Below are 22,961 nucleotides of genomic sequence, written 5' to 3'. Positions count from 1 at the left end.
TGAATATATAGCTGGGCATTGCTTCTATCTCCAGCTGTTGATACATACAGTTACAGACAAAAATACAAGCCTGCAAGCATGCCATGGCGAGATAAGTAAACGAGTCGACTTCTTTGGAGAATACAAATAGAAACGAAGTGCATTGCTTGGAATATAAAAAAAATTTGGGCAACTCGGGAGTCCCTGATATTTTGCATTTAGGATTTTAAATAAATTAAATATTTCTGAGCAAATTTAGTATTCAGTTGGATAAAAATTTATATTTATTTATATTTGTTTTAAGGGTAAAAGTTAAAAATGCATTTTTTTTTTCAAATCATCATCTTAGTTTACTGTTTAATAGTGTATAATTATCCAATTTTCTTATAGTATCATTATCTCTTGTTTAAATTTGGATCCAGTTGGGCATCTTATAGTAATTTTGATTTTATAGTTACTATATATATTATAGCAATTACAATTTCATAGTCATTATAATACAATTTAATATACTCAATGTTGGTAGAATTCACATATAGTAGTTATAAAATTGTAATTGTTACAATACAAGTTCGACCTTCTCATATAATATTTACGTTATAGTAACTACGGTCTCGTAGTTGCTATGATACGTCTGATCGATCAAAAATTACACTAGAGATAATAGTACTAGGATAGTTGAGTAATCATATATGATTGAATAGTAGGATAGAACACCCTTTTAATAAAAAATCAGTGGGGCGCTCGATTTTATATATATATATATATATATATGGAGTATAAATAATATTCATAAATAAAATTTATAAATTATGTTTATTAATAAAAAATTTTATCAATAGGATAAATAAATAAATAAGCTTTTCAAAATCAAGCTCATTAATTAAATAAATTTAAAAAATATAAATATTTCAAATCATCAAATAAACTTAATTAGAAGTTTGATAATATTTAAATAAATCAAACTCGTAAAAAAAATCAAATCTAACTTAAATAATAATTTTAAAAAAAACTTAATTTAAGCTAAACTAGACTTGATTATCTTATTATATACATATAAGCTTGAAAACTAAGTTCGATTTGACTCATTTTACAATCTTAATTAAATTTATCATGAGCGGCCCTTCTTAATCAATTTTGACCAACAAACGCCACTTAATGAGATTAAATTCTCAAGTTTGTTTTTAATCAAATTATTAAATTAATTTTGGTTTATAAATTGATTTGCAAATGAGCTTGGGCCTTGAAATCGGAGATTGGCATTCCTGTGGAAACTCAAATTAATTATCAATACGTAAAATATGAGAGCTGATTTATAAAATAGTTTGCAGTATAAAAAAACATTAAATAAAACAGTTTACGACTTCAAATTGATTTTTGATTTTCAACTGGCAAGTAGCCTAGCTTAGTAGATTGCTCCAGATGACTACTAAGCTTCTGTTTAATCTTCTGATGCATATATGGAGCTAGGTTTTCAAAGATCCTTCATATGAAATCTTAGAAAGGCTCTACGCTACTACCACATCCAAATAGAGTGATCCCCAAATTAAGGAATATTGTAGCAAAACTGAAAGGTGCAATGAATTAGTGGACTGATTGATTAGCTTAGTTCCGTAAAATATAGTTATAGTTTAACACTCAATAATTTAAATACCATCAATCAATTGAGGTAATCATAAAGTCAGATCAAATGGGGTGCAAAAGGCTACTCTGAATCGGAATCTGTTTTCAGCAACTGATAAGCATCCTTTGGTTCCTCATCGGTCATCGATGAAGGCACATCATCAGTTCTTGCAGGCCAAGGTCGGCGTCGGGAACTCGTGTTGCTCGTCGAATTGTCCTGCGAATGCAAATGAAAAGCAGCCAATTTAAAGAAGTCGACATCAGTGTAGAATATAACATCAAAATCGAGAAATCTGCAGTAATAATTTTTAGATGACTCACGGGTGTATTAGCTTGCGTTGTCCGATTGTTCTGCAGCCAAATGGTTCCGAATAACAAACATGCAGTTAACAGCAAGATCGGACCTATCCTGGGATCACGAGGCAAGTCACTGATATACATACGGAGATTTTTGAACCTGTAGTTTATTCCTCTCCTGAAAGATTGACCAACTGGTGATCCCGTTGATTGTTTATCCTCAGGGACAAGATCTGGGGTTTCGAACGTCTGCATTTGTGACCAAAGTCGATTAGAAATGTGCATGCAAACTTCATATTCAGATTACCTATTTTTTTAACTAATCATGTATGGTTGTCAAAGCAAGAAAAAACATTAAATGAAGTTGGAAGCCAAACACAGAACGGATACACAGTGATTACTTATCATAGAAGGCAAAGAAAACACATCAGATTAAAAAAAAAATCATGGGAAAAACATATATTATGCACTAGTTTTGGTTATCTATATTATCCATTAACCAGTAAAAGAAACCTATAGATCATCATCTGACATGGAATATAAACACTATAATCATGGTTTAAAATTTCGAACCGTACCGAGATGTAGTCCCGAATTAGAACGATACAATTTCAGTATCGTATCGTGTCGTGCCAATATAATTTTAGTATTTTTTAAATATAAAATATATTAACTAAAAATAAAAAAATCTAATCTAAATATTTAAAAATAAAAATTATATATATATATATATATATATATATATATATCTGAGTGTGCTATGCTGCGGACTCGTTGCCACGCAACTGTGTAGACCCAGGGCGCCTGAGTTGAATCCAGGGGCTGGATTGAATCAGAATATTTTTTTAATTTTTGTTTATTTTTTTTGGGGGTATATTATATGTATTTAGAGTTCAAAATTTTATGATTTAGGAGTTAGATTATAATGAGTTTTAGTCAATAAGATTTTCTCTTTAGGGTTCAGGTTTCCCTCTTGAGTTATAGTGTTCAAGATTAAAAATTTTAAATACACACAGAGTATATTATATGTATTTAGGGTTTAAGATTTAAAATTTAGAAGTTGACTTATAATGAATTTAAGCTAATAAGATTTTCCCTCTAGGGTTCAGGCTTCCCTCTTGGATTATAGTATTCAAGATAAAAAAAATTTTAAATGCTCACGAGGTAGTGTTCCTCTTTAAGAAACTATTGATTTTTTTTTTAAAAAAATTGAATCCAGGTGCCTGAATCACTTTGTCGCTTGGCATTTCGTCCACAACAAAGAAGCACTCTCTCTCTCTCTCTCTCTCTCTCTCTATATATATATATATATATACACGAGTTTCGAGTTTGCTATGCTGCGAACTCATTGTCGCACGACTGTACGAATCCAGGGTGCCTAGATTGAATCCAAACACCCTAGATTCAATCAGAATGTTTTTTTTGTTTTTTGCTCTTTTTTTTTTTGGTATATTATATGTATTTAGGATTCAAAATTTTAGAATTTAGGAGTTGGGTTATAATGAGTTTTAGTCAATAAGATTTTACCTCTAAGGTTCAAGCTTCCCTTTTGGGTTATAGTGTTCAAGATTAAAAATTTTAGATACTCATGGGGTATATTATATGTATTTAAGATTTAAGATTTTAGGATTTAGGTGTTGGGTTATAATGGGTTTAAGCTAATAATATTTTCCCTTTAGGGTTCAGGCTTCTCTTTTGGGTTATAGTGTTCAAAATTAAAAATTGTAGATACTCACGAGGTATAGTGTTCTTTGAGGAGATGTTGATTTAAAAATAAAAAATAAAAAAATTGAATCTAGACGCCTAGATCACTGTAGCGCGCATAGGCGTGGGTGTTTCGTCCGCAGCCGAGCATGATCTATATATATATATATATATATAATTCAATAATTTTATTATGCTTTAATTAAGCCTATTTAAATTATCTCATAGGAGTTGATTAAAATTATTAACGCAAGTTATAGTTATTTAACTAAACAGGTAAAAACTTTCGCGCCTCCACGACCACGGGCACACGTGGCCCGCACAATGCGTTCGGATTCGTCGTCAGGCCGGGCGACGAGTCCAAATGCATTGTCGGCCCCATGTGACACCTTCAAACGGGCCACAATGCGGCACCTCTTGTGTCGGTGTTGGTCCGCAGGCAAAGTGAGATGTTTCGCCTGTATCGGGTGAAATGGCTCAAGATTTCAATTCATGATCATAATATCAATTAGCCAAGGGTGAAGACTCAAACTAAGTATCAACACAAGCTTAGTCTAGTGTAACTGATTTTGATTTAAAATTACAAATTCATTTCAAGGTGCTAATTGAGGTTTTTTTGTTTAACTATGATTTAGTTGAAGGGGAGCCTTGGCGTAACGGTAAAGTTATTGCTTTGTGACCAAAAGGTCACGGGTTCGAATCCTGGAAACAGCCTCTTGCAAAAAGCAAGGTAAGGCTGTGTACAATGGATCCTCCCCGGGACCCCGCATAGCGGAAGCTTCATGCACCGGGTTACCCTTTTAACTATGATTTAGTTATACTTGAATATGAAAGTCTTATTTATTTTCAAGAAAATATCATCTAAACTATGATCTTATTTACTGATATATTTTCATATTAAGTTTTCCATAATGCAAATTGTTATATTAATTAAAATTATCTAGTTTATTAATCTCTCAATATTTCTAAAAACATTTTTCATAAGATGATAATTAGAATATTAACAAATGATTTGTTAGATTCCACATTTACAAAAATAATTAAATCAAGTATAGACTTAAGCAACTGGTGGGTGTACTACTTATCCTTGGTAAAGGGTGGACCATTGATTCAAAAATATTGGAACATATTTTGACAATTTATGAAATATTTGTGGACATAGTTAAAAGAAATCACTTACAAAATAAGGAAATTCTCTGGTGTCACCACGCTCAACAATTTGTGATATCCACTGAATTAACTGGAACAAAAGCCATAACAACAATTAATATAGTTAATCACAAAAATTCTATACTTCAACGTATACCAAAAGTCTCATGCCTTTGATAACTCACACAAATAGACGGCCTTGTAATGTAACAAACTTAATGCATTTTCAATATTTGATAATATAAATCATAAATAATATAATGGAATTATCATAAGGGAAGATAATTTCCTTAAACTTCTAATATAATTCAATGAAAAAGCAAATACCTCTTCCACATCCTCAGGACCGGGATATCTAGCAATCAGCTGAGAGGCAACGTTGGTGTCCCCCAAATATTGATTTCGAAAATGCTTCCACCTGTCGTTCTCTGCATTATTATCTGTTGAGTTTCTTAAATAACGAACAATCAATATTTGAGGCACATCAACACCATCTTCATAACTTGGTCCACAACTTTTAGTGTGGTATTCTGGAGCAAGGTGAAATTGGCAATATTTCTGCAAGAAAGTTACAAATGTTATTCTGAAAGTATCAAAATATTAAAAATAAATAATAATAATAATAATAAAAACTATTCTTAGTTACTAGTTTCAGTTAAGACGGGCAGAACATACTTTACATACCATGAAGGGGAGTTTAGTGATCATTACTTTATTCAAAAAACATATCACAGTTAAGACTTCAGAGTAGATTATGGTGTAATATTTGCATTGTTTTAGTTGTATCCAATCTTAGAAATAAACAAAAAGTATTAGAAATCTGCATTTGTTAATGTTTTTTTAATATGAATTCGCATAAGAGTTACAAGAATCAATGTGTGGACCTCAATGTCTATATGTACACATTTGTGATATTTGGTTTACCTGCTGAACTTCTCCATCAAGCCAAGTAAAAGTTAAACGATTCTCTTTCATAGCAGCAGAAGCAACACTAGCAACTGAAAGATTGACATTTCTGGCATAGTCTGAATCATCACCAACCATCAGGACATCACTTGCCCTGCGCAAGGTCTATAAATGGTTTCAGCCTTTCAGGTTTTATTTTATTCAAAACAAGACATTCAAAAAGCGAATAAATCATTCTGTGTAGGTATATAATCACAGTAGCCTTCAATAATATTCAAAATTCAAAGGTCCTATTAATTGAATAATTAGACAATAATGCTAAGGAACTGACCTCACGCATCTGAGTCATTGCATGACCTGCACGTCCAATGAGAATAAGGCAATACCAGGTTACAGTCTCATTTCCAGCACGAGAGTATCCTCTTGCATCACAGCCGAGTTCCATAGAACTAACAGTCCTCAATTGCGGGATATCTGAATATCAGGAACATTTTCACTACCACAATACTGTTGATTAAGAAAAATATCTTGTACAAAACTAGTTACTATGTTTATATAATGTTAATGCTCATGAAACAACAATAAACATCATTCTTTTGTTATAATTATAATGACATGGACTAGATGACTAGATGATGTTTACAATGACCATATATTTGATATTTCTATGGCAAGACAAATAACATTCAAAAAATTAGAAAACAACAATTGTTTGAGCTTCCCTCGAAGAAACTTGGATTCTGAATCACTAAGATTTAAGTCAGTATAAAATGATCTATTAGGATAATTTGAGAATATCAAATACTAATTTCATCACAAGTAAACATTGTGAAATGGTAAATTGGCCTAGTTGGATGCTTTCATTGCAAATACGGAAGAGTATGTAATGTATGCCAAAGGTTTTTAAAGGAAAATCTACCTATGGCTATTAGGAGTGGAACAAACACCTGTATATTTCTTCCTTCAACCTTATGAACATGGTAAGCTTGGATAGAACTTTACAGACAAGTTTGATCATGAATAACATTGATAAACAAAAATGCTTAAACACACTAATAAGATCATAGATGCATCAACTGATCCTTTAAGCTTTCGAAATAAGTGATCAGCCAGACATTCGGAGTTGTAGAAGAGCAGGGGATGCTATGTTCAATCCTACTAAGATCCATTATAATCCTAATTAGGCTTAAAAGCTGATTCATATGTTGGGCATGGAAGCAGATAAGGCATAGAAACAAATAAATATGGGCCAGATAACAAAAATATAGAAAGGTCAAATTTCACAATGGCATAGTTAAATGTGCACTGAGATTAGCATAAAATTAGCATTCTACATCTTGTAACAACAAGATCAACAAAGGTTGCGAATTATTACTGCTATTAGAATCATCATCATCAATATCATTACTATTTTTATTATTATTGTCATTGTTATAATTATTATTACTACTACTATTACTATTATTATTTCCATTTTAATAAAAGAGTGGAAAAATTGTAAACATTGCAACATAGAATTGAAGGTCCAAAGATACCATTTTTCTTATAATCATCCATCATCTTCACTAACTGCAAGTGATTGAAACTCCCTGCAACAAAAGTAAAACACTACACTCAAACCCAAGACCTAAAAGTTATAGCCATGGGATACTAGGTAGAAGCATACCACTGTAGGTGACAGGCTTTGAATAGATGTCCTTCAGAAGAACAACAGAAGGTGCTGAGTCCACTCCAAACCTAAAAATAAGACAGATTTATTTCTAAACCAAAGTAGTTCAGGCACGACTAGAGAAGTTTTTATTGCAAATGAGAAGGGGCAATCAATAGATGGAAAGGATAGATCTGGTGAAGAATTCTGCTCCCCCTAGAATTTTTCATTGTTAGAGAAGTTTGATTGGGAAAAAAATGATAATCGACATTGCAACACAAAATACAGAGCAGTTTTCACGCAGATAGAAATTTTAAGACATAAAATTGTGACCTGCTGAAAAAGGTGCATATATATTCCAAACACAAGTGTAAACAAGAGAAAATCAAAAGAATCTGAACTAAAAATATAAATGAATAGCTTAATCATGAATAAATAAGTAATTTCACATAAAAAACAGAAAAATTCTATAAAACTTATCAAACTGTTGTTACAACCCCAAAATGTAAATAAGGGAAAATAGCATAAATTAATTTTTATTTGGGGGAAATTAGAGTTCAATGGTTCTTATTGATGCTAAATTAATTTATTTGGGTGGATTAATTGTGTTTAGAGGTTATATATAAGTTAGCTTTGAGCCGGACTCGAGTTGAGTTGGTTTGACTTGGTTAGCACTGAAGCTAGAGTGATCATTTGGTGGCCCTTGTGATTGAGACCAAGTAGGTTCAAAAGAAACTCAATTTGAACTCCAATTGATCCGTTTTCGAAATACCGAAATCACGGACCCTAGTTTCAAAATTACCAAATCACGTATCCAATACCCATTTTGCCCTCCGTTCATTCGCCGAAGCATTCGGACATAATTTTTTTCTTTTTTAAAACGATTAAAAACCTTTTATGATAAAAAATTCACTGCTCTCAATATAATGTGTCAAATTGATATTTAAGGGCATGAGTATAATTAGGAGAACTAGATGAACACATAGGACATGGTTCCATGTCATTTCGATCTCTCTAGGTCCATTAGTTTGGGTCAAAATCGGCTGATGGACCTAAAGAGCTTGAAATGATATGGAACCAAGTCCTTTTTGTTCGTCTAGTTCTCTAATTATATCCATGACATCAACCATCAATTTGATATACTATATTGAGAGCAATAATTTTTTGAACACGAATTATATTTTTTAATTATTAAAAAAAGTTTTAATCAATTACTATAGTGTAGCAATGGATTCGGCATGTTTCAATGATCAAGAACTCTAACTTTAATCAATTGTTATACGATACCAATCACCTTTTTTTAATGATTAAAAAAATCTAATTTGTATTAAAAAAAAATCTAATTTGTATTAAAAAAATCACTGCTCTCAATATAGTGTACCAAATAATCAAGAAAGCTAGACAAATACATAGAACTTGGTTCCATGTCATTTCTAGCTCTTTAGGTTCATTGGCTGATTTCGGCCAAAATCGGTTAATGAACCTAAATAGTTTAGAATAACATGGAACCAAGTCATATATGTTCGTCTAGTTCTCTTGATTATATTCATGCCCTCAAATATCAATTTAGCACACTTTATTGAGAGCAATGATTTTTTAACATGAATCGAATGATTTTTTAATCATTAAAAAAAGATTTAATCGATTGCTACTATATAACAATCGATTAAAGTTACTGTTCATGAGCATGCCTAATCAATTGCTACACTGTAGCAATCAATTAAATTTTTTTTAATGATTAAAAAAATCTGATTCATATTTAAAAATTCACTACTCTCTCGATATAGTGTGTCCAATTTATGTTTGAGAGCATAAATATAAGCAGGAGAATTAGACGAACACATAGGACTTGGTTATATATATATATCATCTGAGCTTTAGGTCCATTAACCGCTTTTGGCCGTAACCTACCGATGGACCTAGAAAGCTCGGAATGACATGGAACTAAGTTCTATGTGTTCGTCTAGTTATCCTGATTATATACATGTCTCAAACATCAATTTGGCACAATATATTGAGAGCAGAGAATTTTTATCATAGAAGATTTTTTAATCGTTTAAAAAAAATTAATCGATTGCTACAGTGTAGCAAATGATTCAACATATTTATGTGATCTTGAATAGTAATTTTAATTGATTGATGGACCTAAAGAGCTTGGAACGACACGGGAAACCAAGTTCAATGTGTCTATTTAGTTCTTCTGATTATATTCATACCCTCAAATATCAATTTGGCACACTATATTGGGAGTAGTGAATTTTTTATCATATAAGGTTTTTTAATCATTTAAAAAAAAATATTTTTGTCAGAATCAATTGCTACACTGTAGCAATCGATTCGGCAAATAAATGGAGGGGTAAAATGGGTATTGGATACGTGATTTGGTAATTTTGAAACTAAAGTGCGCGATTTGAATATTTCAGAAACTTACCTACGCGGTTCAGTAATTTGCCATATTTTGTTTGAATGGATCCTCAAAAGTGCTTCCTTTCTAAAGTTCTTTGGCCTCCAGGTTGATCATAGATGTTTGCACAGAGTTCAATATTGTTTCTTCCAAGGCAAGCATTTTAGCTAGGTTACTATATGTTTCTCTTTGACATTATTATACATTACATGCGGTGAGCAAAGCTTGCTGTTAGGTGGGCCTTGCTCGGCAGAGCATGTTAGCTATTGAGAATATCTTTGGATTGCAAAATTAAGTAGCAAGCATAATAAAATATATATAATAGTGTTACATAACAATAATTGTCAAAACCACATAGAAGAAACATTTAATTGCATCACATTTTTTTATACCCTCGTGGAGCTGATTACACTGACATTCTCAATTCCAATGTAAAGGAAGTCGTAATTGATGTTTTGTTCAAGAAATATTTCTATGGAAATTATGAACTGTTACTACCCAGACAAAGAAAATAATTACAAAAAACCAACTAAAGTAGATCAGCCAAAGTAAACAAAAAATGTGCTGTTATACAAGCATGTGATATAAAGGAATGTGATCAGGTGAATTTGAATGGACGTGAACATTTAGGAAACACTTTGATAGGATAAATAACAACAGTCAAAAGAATTAAGTTAGTTAATATGGACATACATGTTCCACCAAAAAGGCATGTCAACCTCTCTCCACAAAACATAAGCAAAAGATGCTTCAGAAAAATGCTCTTTGGCAGCTTGGCGTATGAATGGAGCAGCACGCTCTCCAGTTTTTGAGAAACAAATAACTTTCACCTACAAGTCATATGTAATAGAATTGATGAGCAGCAAGATAGCATTTACTACTTTGTAAGAGATTGTCACAGTATATTATTTTAGGACTGTTTAGGCTCATATTATGATTGTTGAATTATGGATCAGTTTCCTGAATAATCGAGCCAATAAAGTGAAAATTCATAACCATCCTCTCTCTGAAGGAGGTAATGATTGTAGCAGTAGAAGCAGATGGGACAGATGAGAGCGGACGAAGATGCGAAGAGACTAAGAGGGATGAAAAGAGAGGAAGAACCAGAAGAAGAAAAGAAGAGAAGAGAGAGGTGGCCCATTTTGCAGATATTCCAAAACTAATATAGAAGGGAATATGAAAGTTTAGGAGCAGGGAGTAATCAGAATTCTTCTATTTGCAACTATTAGGGAAAATGCCCACTACTGGTGAGCTCTGCACTGGAAAGGGATTAATTAATATACTAAATATATCACTTTCTTTTTCCTAAACATAAATCAACCCATTAGCAAATCTAAGGCTTTACATAAATAGTAAGAAAATACTAGACGTAACATTTTAAGTAATTGTCCCCACAATTATATTAGTTAGCAGTCAGTACCTTATGGCGACCACTTGTTGCAATAAACTTTGCCTGAAAATGACAGATCACAGAGAGGACCACGTTATATTGTTAAGAGCAAAAGTTTAAAAAGCAAGTTATATAACACCACTCTATATGACAGGACAACAGCTAAAGAGTTTGCATAAACACCTACGATAAACAATAATGTAGCTCTCAAAAACTTGAGACCCATGCCCATAGCTAGATTACAAGCCTAGCCTAGTTAGTAATAGCATGTGGCCACTGCATTGATGCAAAGGTTCACCTAATAACTTCAACCGAGAGTCCGAGACTCACAACAAACATTTACCATGCTTATTAAATTACCCAGAGCACATGTATTACCAGAGTCTCCTTTGAATAGTAAAGAATGCGAGGTAGACCAAGAATATTGGTTGCCATCCAATCTAAAATTGAATCAACTGAGAATTCATCATGATACCTACAATGAAATTGCAAGTAAATAATATAGGAAGAGTTTCCAACAAACACAAGTTATATCAAAATCCACCATCCTCGACAAACCTTTCAATGCAACGAGTATTTGTACAATTAGAAGGAAAGGCAACAAGCGAGGGTACACCTGCAAAAATCATGAATGAAAATGTCAAAAGCCTACCCACTAGAAACTCTTTCAATTTCTTGGCAATCAAACTAGTCAGAGATGAACAGGAGATCAGTGACCATTAACCCTATACTCCCTACTCAACGGCCAGGTCAACTTGATATCTTATAGATTAAAAAAAAATCCTACTGTCAATCAGAGTGCAGAAGCTTGTACGTTTTAATTTCTCATTTGTGCTTTAAAAAGGTAAGATGGTATGACAGGAAACACAAAAAAAGACTCCTTAGCAGTTTGAGAAAGATACAAGAGAATTGTGTTATGCATTTCTAGGTATATTCAAAACTCTATCAACCAAAATAGAGACATAGAAAATTCTGCATCTTAAAGAAGGTATCATCTGATCCAAACTGGAATTGAGGAGATAGTTAGAAATCTAAACTTTGAATAAAAGAATTTCAACCAACATCTAGTAAACAAAAAAAAAATAGAAGTTATAAAATGTACCATTCCGAAAGTATGGCTGCTCAGCAAATGCAGTTTCTGCAAGGTAAGAAGACAGTTGAAGATCGCCTAATTCCACCATACCTGTCTCAGCAACACCTTCCAACAAACTTTCTAGGTTTTGCAAATGACACACAGCAAGAAAATCAGTTAAATTGATTACAAAATCTAGCAAGCACCTCGGGCGCAATTACTATAAATTCACAGATAATCACAATTAAGATGGAAAAAAAGGGAAACATGATACCATTATTAAATGAAAGAATGTGTAAGGCACCAGAAAAGTAATCCCAACATGACAAGAACACTGCTCAACATTGATGCATTTCAAAATGCAGTCCTTTCTATATCAAATCAACAGATTATGAAAACAGATATAGCTATCGTTTCACACATTAGACAAAAGTCACAAAACCATGATAGCGCCACAGAGATTTATTATAGTTAGTTACTGAAAAAGTTCATAAGCAAAACACATGGGAAAATGTGGGCTACATCAAATATCAAAATGTTCAGTCACTACTTGCATAGCATCTTTCCATACTGATGTCAGAAACTTCATTTAACTAAAATGTATACCAGGTTCAAAATTTCGAGCAGTGCCTAAATTTCAGTCTTTGACTAGTGCCAACATTCCAATGTATAGTACTGGTTGAAAATTAGAGGTGGAAGGAGGAAAGAGATGTAGAAAAAGAATGAAGACAAGATATCTGTATAATTAATATACCTAAGTTCAAAATAAAAAAGTTATCTCAATTCATCTAGACTCCTAAGCAACATTGTGGATTACAATACATGGCATTAAGTTATTGTAATATCAACAGAATTAGTATTAGATTGTTGATCTCACTTGCCATTAGTACTATATATAGATATGGTACCCTGCTGCACCACATCGAAACATGTTAGCTAAGCTTAAGAACATACTTTTACATCAACTATTCAAACACAGCTTTTTATCAGAATAGCATCGTAGGGTTTGGTACTTGTCTGAACTCTGGATGTCCAGATTCCGAGCCACTATAGATTGGTCTTGCAACCAATCTATTGTCAGACCAATATGTACCTGGTCATTGGATTTTTAACATCCTTTTTGAAGGTAACCATATAAGTGGGAAGATATTACTGCATTTTTTACATGGTGTTTTCAATCAAAGGTAGACACAAAAAGGTACACAGAAGGCAGAAATATGCCTAAAAAAATACAAGATTCCTACTGCACCAGTATTTGGTAAAATCTAAATGAATTCGTATATATATATTTTCCAGGCAATGAAGAGAGGAACCAACATGTAAATAAAGTATCAATAAATGCTGAATGTTGTTGAAAGCCAAGTGCATACATACCTATCCTCTTCCAAGCACGGATGAATTCAGCACAGCGAAGGCTTCCAGAAGAATAAATCTAAATCATGAGTTCCAAAAAGAAGATATCATGTTTCTATACCCGACATGCATCATTTTGTATAATTTCTCATAGTATTAAAAGAAGTAATTAAGAAACCAAACTTATCCTGTGTGCTTGTATAATCAATACAAAATATTTTGAATTGCAAAAACTTACTTGTATGAGCAAAGGCTTTGATTTCCCAACAGTAGAGATGAACTCCATTGGAGTGAGGTTATTGGTCACATCACTCAACATACCTAATTGCAATCACAAAAATTGCTAATCAATTCTTCTACATAAAGGTTTATGCACCTCATATGCACATGCTGACATTTCTGCTTCAGCAGAACGATGAACATACCAAGTGAAGATAAATTAATAATTGGGAGTTCGATCTCTGAGAAATGGCCTCCACGGTATCTGTCTTTGACATTATTAATGACATGCTAAAGCCAAAGACAGGATACTTGTCAACAACATATCATTCTACACTGAGTAAAAAAAATACCAAACTAGCAACTAGTAACTGAAACTTGAAATTCTCCAACAAGGACTCACCGAGTATTCATCAATGCCAAAAAGGTCATAATCTCTCTTCCATAAAGGATTTGTTAAAAGTTCAAATGCATAACGAATCTACAAAAGGAAAATATACATAACCATGATAGTAAGGTACTGAACGGATTAAAGGACATGATAACACCTTCCATCCATGCATGTGTTGATACATGAATTTCAAAAATCTAATTATGAAACATTTCTTTGTTTAGGAGTTGAATAGTTGAGAAGCAAAATAACATTGTATTTGAATCTTAACTCACACCAGCAATCTCAACTATGAATTTAATGTAGAATCAGATTAGGCTGGGATATAAGGATAGCAAATAGTGCAGGTTAAGCAGGAAGAACTATTAGCCTCTTCCCTATCTTGTGCCTATATATATATATATATATATAAATTCTTGGAATGAAGAATGAAGAAAGAGAGGGGGTGATGCTTGGAAGTATGTATATAAAAAAAAAATAGTCTAAACAAGGCAAAAGTTGTAAATAAATTATATTTGCACTTAATTTATAACAATGAGTAGCACAAATCAGGATGAAGCCAGGTGAGGCATAAAATTCTTCTCATTCCATTCCACATCACTTGTGGATGATGTTGGTCATCCCTATAAATGGAATGAAAGGCTTTATGGAAGAATTGGTAAGCATAGAGTCATACATCAACCATCAAAGTGAGGAGAAAAAAATCTCAAAAGAATAACCAAAAGATAAGGCAAATGCATAAGATGCATGATTGAACATAGGAAAAATATTTTACCCGATAGCAAATGCAAACATCTAGTAGTAATTCATTTAGAATTTTGCAACCAAATTGGAAACTGTTCATCTAGTATTGACATATTGGAGAATTAACTTAAGTGGATCTACCAATGTACATTGTTGATACAGAACATACTAAAAATCATGGAAGCATTAGGATATGAGAAAAGAGTTGATGCACTTTATTTTGCCAAATCTAGGTTCCTGAACAGATATATTTCTTTCTATATTTGATCTGTAGCCTTCTGTATCATCTTTAGACATACCAAAAGAATGCTCCCAAAAAAATTCATTTTTAAAAATACTAGTGATATGCAACATATTAGGCACATTTCACAAATTCTACCACTATGAGCAGACATCAAAACATTAAATGTTTAATCATTCATCAGGAAAAATAACAAAAACAGATAAAAAGAATCTGTTGTTGGTATACATGCAAAGACAAGGAGAGGTAAGATAATGCATGACAAAGGAACATGGCAATGACTCTACAAAATGTAGTGTTTAAATCATAATGGTGAAATGAGACGAGTGTTCACCATCAGATGAACAATGTCAACAAAGAAAATTGACTAGAGCTCTATAAAGATAATATACCAACAACTGTTGGTTGGCTTCCATGTTGGTTGACTTCCATATGGTAGCTATGTGGGTGCTAGAACAAACATTTTTGACTGACCAATTTTATCCCTCTATTGTTCTCTCCCTTATATACAATTCTCAACTTATTTCTCCCCATTTACAGGATGGTCTAATATGAATGCACTAACCATCCAAGATACAAGACATGCACATCCAATCATTTGATTACCAACATTACACTCCACTCTCTTAAGCCATGTATTATATCACATTCTCAGTCTCTCAAGTTTATCTTAGATTCTAAATTACTTATGTAGAATGACAATACTTCGGTTTCAAGATTTCATCCAAGTGGAAATTCAAATTGTCGTAATTACTTTTAGATAGATACTCTTCAAGTAGTTCCAGTATGACTTGAACAAGTACTTGCTGCATCTACAAACCATATGCTCCCTTATGTATCTAACTCTAATCATGCATTGAATTGGACTAACTTGAGCCACAGAGAACCAAAGGCACACACATTCATTCTCATTCTCATAAATACAAGCAACTTTGGTCCTTTGACTCTCAAATTTTATTTACATGATAATTTAACATTTTAAAATATTTAGCAAGGATTTGTTTTCAAAAATAATGTGACTCCCATTTATTGTCATACAAGGTAAACATAAAAAGAGTGGAGCCATATTTTTAAATTACAAATTACGTTACTGTAAATTCTAGCAGAACTGGCTTAACTAAAGGTTTTCAATTTCTAAAAATGAATCTGGCTATATTTTAAAGAAATTTAAAGTTTATTTGGACAGAACAAAGCAAACACTGGACAACATGGCTTGGATAAATACAGTATCAATCCATTCTAAGACCAATGCATTATCAACTATAAAGCCATTCCTCAAACATCATTCAACTATAATTTGCAAATATAAGTGAAAGTGTATATGTTGGTGAATCTAGATATATTAGCAAGTATCAAAATTCAAAATATAGTAAGAATACAAAATCATGAATCATTGTCATTGAAACAAATCTACTTTAAGGTCGTTACTAGAAAGTCATATTCAAATGACCCTAAGAATAAGAAATATGGATAAAAAAACAAACCTTAATGAGTTCGTTAGTGATTGGAGGATCTGATTCTGCAAACCTGAAATGGTCACTAATTTTTATCATGCAAAGACCATGTAATACAAGGAATTATAAACTCATCAAACCAAAAATGCTCCATTAACTAAAACAATTTTTATATATAGCCAAACAGATAGATATAGATATAGATATAGATATACATTGCTTTTAATTGTGGTTATTGACATTGACTATCATCATACAAATAAAAAAAGAAATAGATCTATTGTTAGTTTTTATTTAAAAAATAGACACATCAATAAGAGTTTTTTTGAAAATAAAATTAAAATCACACTAAAATAATATAACATAAAGAAAATAAGATGAGGGAATGTTTGTACAACTTTGACATCAGATTGTGGTACGAGTGGTCAACTTCCTCAACGGATGCGTTCCTCTTCAAATGAAGAACTGTCCATAAATTAAAAAGAAAATACAGAATGATAAGATACAGATATTGTGAAACAATAATCTCTTGCCCCAAGAAAATGATTACTCACCATCATAGTACGTAGGAGGAAAGGACTTCGGGAGGACAACTAGCTGGAAGAAGAAGCCGAGGCCAAACAAAATCAAAGGGAGCGAGTACCGCTTTATGTGAGCAAGAAATGTAGCCGCCATTATGCAAAACGCACTGAACTACTATCTGTCGTGCATTGAAAAAAAACTTCATAAGAGTATGTTGACAATAGAGACTGCAAACACCAGGAAAGATCGCTCGATCGTTAACGTCCTCTACCTCTCTTCAGAAATCAGGCCCTATTTCACTCTAAACGCACGCAAAAAACCTCCGAGCTCTCAGGATCTTATCAAGAGCCAATATAACCTATTATCAACCAAAACAATGGAACCGTGATTCCAACATTCTTGTAAGATTCTAATTTAATAATCATGCACGGAACGAATCTTCAATACGAAAAAGTTATAAAACCTAAATGAAAAGGAGAAGCTTGCCTTGTTTCGTCGTCGCCGCCGCCGCCGCCAATGCAGTCTATTGACGTCTTCCGCGTTGTGCAGCGTCCACCGAGAGAACGAAGAGAGATAGAAATGGCTGGAACAGGGAGAAGGGAGATCGCTTGGGTTGGCGTGGTGGATTATATGGACGGCCGGAGGAGAAGGAATCGCGACTCTTTTTATTTTGTTTTTTAGGGAAAAAAAAAAGTTGGCAAATTTCCGGATTAGCGCATCGGAATTTATGATCTATTAGCTAAAATTTGGCAGCATGCCTGCTTTTATATATATATATATATATATATATATATATATATATATATATATATAATGGTTATATATAAAAACATTAAAATATCCTTTCTTATTTATTTTATTGTTAAATACAGTTCGATCGATTAAATAAATTAAAATTAACATCAATTTTGCAGGTCAAATTGATTAATAAACCTACGTAGCACAAAATTCAAAAATGAAGGTACAAATAAGTTTATGAGAATCTTAAAAGCATACAAATTGTGTTATTATTTTATAAAAGTTTATCAAAGCTAAAGTGATCATTCCACTTTTTATGTGAGTTTATCAACGGGCCTTCCCAGCACTTCTCCCGGCATAATAGGGTTTGTTCCTCTCCATTCTCTCATTTACTAGCCTACGTATTTGGGTCCTCTCCCTCGTGTTCACTTCAAGTCGGATCATATACTGTATGTTCCCGTCCAATGATACGAGGGATTGATCTAGACTACATATAGGATTACATCGTCATTAAACCAATCACATTTGGCCTGTGATGACATTTTTATGGAGCAAGTTATCGGATAACTGGGAGGCACATCAACCCGCCCTCCATTAAAATCTTGGATCCGGTTAAAATGGTTTTCTCACTCTCGAGTCTCGAGGTAGCATACGCCTATCACGTAGCCAAGAGGGCTCTCATCACATGACTTGCCATTTTAATTGTAGACAGGTCCGACTGAAGTCATACGCTATGCCTAGTGCCCCAATAAAATTTGGGCCCATTAATATTAAAAAAAAATTAAATATATTTAATAATTAAAATTTAATTATAATTAAAAGTATTGAGATTACAATTTCATGAATATCATTTCGATTTCCGTGCAGAAGTGCACCTGTACAGTCATCTATTGAAGATTGCCGTTCGATTTCTGTGCACAGTAATGCAAGTGTACAGCATCTATTTCAACAGAAAAGGAAACTCCAAGTAATTATATAATTCTCCTAGAATTATATAGGAAATTACTACTATAGAATTTGATTTGCATTCTCTAATATTTTCATTCTCTAAGTTTTAACTTTTGTAATCTGTATTTTTTTTTTTTTTTGTCCCTCATCTCGACAGTGATTCTTTCAATTTCAGAATACGATAAAACATTCTTTGCATTCCTCAATCATCAGATAATATTTTTTTTATTCTTAACATGTTCTTTATTGTTCTGTATAAATAATAAATTATTGATGAAATGAATCCAAATATGGTTGGAAAAAAATCATTTTTCCTCTTTGGATGCAAACAAATTAGCAAATCTGATTTATGCACTTAAAAAATCATAAAATATGATTCATATATTTTTAATAATATTTAAGTGCACTTATCTCATTTATTATATATTTGTTAAGTACAATTTATTATAAAATATAAACTACTTTAAATTAACCGATTCAAATCAAATTTAATATTTTATATTATATTTGTGCAGGTAATACTCGACAATCAGTTTGAAATATCATCAAATTAAAATTACACCACGTAAATCAAATTTTATTGTTCATTTAATTCTAAGTAATTTTATTTTGATAAAATAATAGGGACTTATATTTTCTTTTTTAATATTATTTTAATATAAATATGTCTATGAAAAAAATATGATTCTAAATATATGAAACGTATGAAAAAAAAAGAAAAATAGAAAAATTTATTAAATCTCAAAAAGACGCACTCGATAGATTTATTATTAATAATCAAAATCAAAACTCAGAAAATAAATATAATTGAAAATTTAAATAAAAAGCTAATTGAATTTTCACCAGAAGATAATACTTTAGGACAAAAAAAAATCTATCAAAAACTTTCTAATGATCATAAATCAAATTAATCAAATATTAATATTAATGAAGAAAATAATTATAATTCAGAAGAAAAAAAAGTCAACTTAATAGATCATGAGGATAATTTTTTTAATAATATTGATGAAACTATTATTCAAAAGATATATGATTCAGCACAATGAAAAAATATAAATACAAATTTAATAGATTTATTAGTTGAACATAGTCCAATTAGATAAATCAATATTTCTTTTCCAAATGATGAAAATTCTAGACATTTTTCTATGATTCATTATATTCAAAAATTACCAAATGGAGAAAAATACGATAGAAAATGGTTAATTTATTCAAAAGAATTAGATAAAGTATTTTATTTTTGTTGTAAATTATTTAGTCAAAAATCAATTACAATTCAATTAGCAAATGAAGGGTGTAGTGATTGGAAAAATCTTAGTGTCGAGCTTAAAAGTCATGAAACAAGCAGTGAACATATTATAAATATGAATATTTGGTTTGATATTGAAATGAGATTGCTTAAAAATAGAACCATTGATAAAAATTTACAAGAAAAAATAAATAAGGAAAAAAAACATTGGAAGAATGTATTAATAAGAATTATTGTTATAGTTAAAAATCTTGCAAAAAATAATTTGACATTTTGTGGTATAAATGAGAAAATTTATCAAAATAACAATGAAATTTTTTTTAGGTTTAATTGAAATGATAGCAGAATTTGATCCTATAATACAAGAACACCTTAAATGTATTCAAAATGATAAAATTCATAATCATTATCTTGGTCATAATATACAAAATGAGTTAATAAATATATTATGAAAGGAAATAAATAATATTATAATTACAAAAATAAAAGAAGCATAATACTTTTCAGTTATACTTGATTGTACTCCTGGTGGAAGTCATCAAGAATAAAAGTCTCTTATATTAAGATGTGTAGATATTTCAACAAGTCTAATAAAAAATAGAAGAATATTTTATAGAATTTTTAAAAGTAGATGATAGATCAGGAAAAAGTCTTTTTGATACGCTTATTAATATAATAAAGAAAATTGAACTGGATGTAAATGACATAAGAGGATAAGGATATGATAATGGGGTTAATATGAAAGGCAAACAACAAGGTGTACAAAAGATATTGTTAGATATAAATTCTAGGACTTTTTATATATCATGTGGTTGTCATAGTCTTAATTTAGTATTATGTGATATGGCTAATTCTTGTCTTAGTGCTGTAACATTTTTTGGTGTGATACAACGTATTTACTCATTATTTTCTTCTTCTATGAAAAGATGAAAAATTTTACAAGACCATGTTTCTTATTTAACTCTTAAACCATTATCATAAACACATTGGGAAAGTCATCTTGAAAGCGTTAAAGCAATAAAATATCAAGCTCCACAGATAAAAGAAACTTTATATAAACTTGCAGAAACTAGTGATAATCTTAAAACAAAAAGTGAAGCAAATTCTTTAGCAACATATGAGTTTGAAAATTTTGAATTTTTATTAGGTATGGTTATTTGGTATGATATATTATTTGCAGTTAACACTGTTAGTAAATTTTTACACTATAAAAATATGAACATTGCTATTGCATTAGATCAGTTAAAAAGTCTTGTTTCTTTTTTTTTAATGATTATAGAGAAAATGGATTTATATCTGCTGTGATTTCTGCCAAAGAGATTGCAAATGAAATGAATATATAACCAAAATTTCATGAAAAAATGTGTAATTAGAAGAAATAAACGATTTGATGAGAATAAAATTAATGAAGTGAAGCTTTCACCTGAAGAATCTTTTAAAATTAATTACTTTAATTATATTATTGACTATGTCATTTCTTCACTTCAAAGTAGATTTGAATAATTTAAAATATATGAAGATAATTTTAATTTTTTATATGATGTAGAAAAGTTAAAATTGCTTGATAATGAGTTTTTAAAAATAAAATGTTTAAATTTTGAAAACTTTTTAACACATGACATGTTATCTTATATTGATGGTTTAGATTTATTTTTAGAATTAAAAATTTTAAAAGAAATAATAAATCCAGAATTAAAAACCGCACTTGAGGTATTGAACCTTATAAAAAAATTAAATTCTTTTCCTAATGCATGGATGCATGGATAGCTTATAGAATATGATTAACTATATATGTTAGTGTAGCTTTAGCAAAAAGAAGTTTTTAAAATTAAAATTAATAAAGTTTTATTTACGCTCAACAATGTCTCAAGAAAAATTAAATAATCTAGTAATTTTATCAATTGAGAAAAAAATATTATCAAAACTCGAATATTAAAATTTAATTAATAATTTTGCATCTCAAAAAATTAGAAAACTAAATTTTACAAAAACAATTATTTTAAATTAATATTTATTTTTTTAAAAAAAAAAAATAAACCCACGTCCCAAGTCTGAATGAAAAAGGGTGAGAATTTTTTTTTTAAAAAAAACAAATATTAAAGGCCTAAATGTATTTTTTTTTTTTTTTGTCTAGGGCCTCATAGAATCTTGAGACGACCATGATTGTAAATGTTCATCAAAATAAAATTTTGATATAGATATAGAGGAATCTTATGAGTTTGATATTGTTCTTTTCCTTCTCCTAATGATCTCGTGAATAGAGAAAGGCATCTTCCAACTCAACAGTATAGTCTGGTTGGTGAGAAAGCTTGATAAGGAAGACAAGGCTACGAATTTTGCTTTAAGTCTAGTTCATCACCCTACGAAATTAGATGGATGGAGAGCTGTTGAATATATATATATATATATATATATATATATAAAAGAAGCAGTGCTCCATTATTAATGGGACTTTAGTCCTACATTAAGATCTTCAAGGTAAATTGGTTGGTTTATATTGATTCATATGCTTTGATGATGTGAACAAATGTAATGGAAGAGACTCTCTCTCACGCGTGGGTGTGCAGGGGTGCAAATCCAGGGTCCGGATTGCACTGAACCAAGTTGACTCTTGTACGAGCATGATCTGCACGCGTCGAATGACAAACCGATTGGGGCAAAATTTCCCAAGTGGAACAGCATTTCACAGCTCATCGAGTAATGATCTGAGCCTCTCCACCTACACCCCCTCTCTCTGTCGTGCAATTCTTGCTCGTGGGAGTGCCCATGATAGTAGACGGGTACCAGACCTCGATTCACTTAGTGCACACGCCCAGACAAGTTATACACTTCGCTCGCCCCGGTCGATTCACTCTATCATGCAATTCTTGCTTGTCGGAGTGCCCATGATAGCAGACGGGTACCTCACTCAGTTTGTCGTGATCACCTGT

General features: G+C 31.4%; 1 protein-coding gene across 2 annotated transcripts; it reads right to left on the bottom strand.

Annotated features, from left to right (window-relative positions):
- Window positions 1–1,554: 1,554 nt before the first annotated feature.
- On the bottom strand, window positions 1,555–17,613 carry LOC121992445. Of its 2 annotated transcripts, none has more exons than XM_042546826.1 (22): window positions 17,583–17,613; window positions 17,368–17,454; window positions 17,129–17,274; window positions 16,970–17,039; window positions 16,605–16,647; window positions 14,148–14,225; window positions 13,951–14,035; window positions 13,764–13,846; window positions 13,547–13,604; window positions 12,203–12,313; window positions 11,659–11,716; window positions 11,479–11,575; window positions 11,131–11,163; window positions 10,404–10,540; window positions 7,325–7,395; window positions 7,194–7,247; window positions 5,990–6,132; window positions 5,677–5,823; window positions 5,080–5,310; window positions 4,784–4,843; window positions 1,924–2,148; window positions 1,555–1,819 (listed from the first exon to the last, which is right to left on the bottom strand). In XM_042546826.1, exons 3-22 carry the CDS (start codon window positions 17,247–17,249, stop codon window positions 1,685–1,687), a joined length of 2,040 nt encoding a protein of 679 aa, XP_042402760.1. In that variant the 5' UTR covers window positions 17,250–17,274; window positions 17,368–17,454; window positions 17,583–17,613; the 3' UTR covers window positions 1,555–1,684. The 2 variants fall into 2 exon arrangements, with proteins under 2 accessions (XP_042402760.1, XP_042402761.1); XM_042546827.1 differs by having other exon boundaries at window positions 16,973–17,039.
- Window positions 17,614–22,961: the final 5,348 nt, after the last annotated feature.

Source organism: Zingiber officinale, chromosome 6B (genome assembly GCF_018446385.1).
Source record: "Zingiber officinale cultivar Zhangliang chromosome 6B, Zo_v1.1, whole genome shotgun sequence".
NCBI classification, from domain to species: domain Eukaryota; kingdom Viridiplantae; phylum Streptophyta; class Magnoliopsida; order Zingiberales; family Zingiberaceae; genus Zingiber; species Zingiber officinale.
The sequence above is the reverse complement of the archived record's forward strand: the minus strand, read 5'-3'. Positions and strand labels throughout refer to the sequence as shown.

Bases quoted from the DNA above. Each gene is read 5' to 3' on its own strand.
- LOC121992445 (XM_042546826.1), bottom strand. From the start codon at position 17,249: ATGGCGGCTACATTTCTTGCTCACATAAAGCGGTACTCGCTCCCTTTG. The intron at 11,576-11,658 runs GTTTGTCGAGGA...ATTTCATTGTAG, and splicing joins AATACTCGTTGCATTGAAAG to GTATCATGATGAATTCTCAG. The intron at 4,844-5,079 runs GTATTTGCTTTT...CTTTTGTTCCAG, and splicing joins GTCCTGAGGATGTGGAAGAG to TTAATTCAGTGGATATCACA.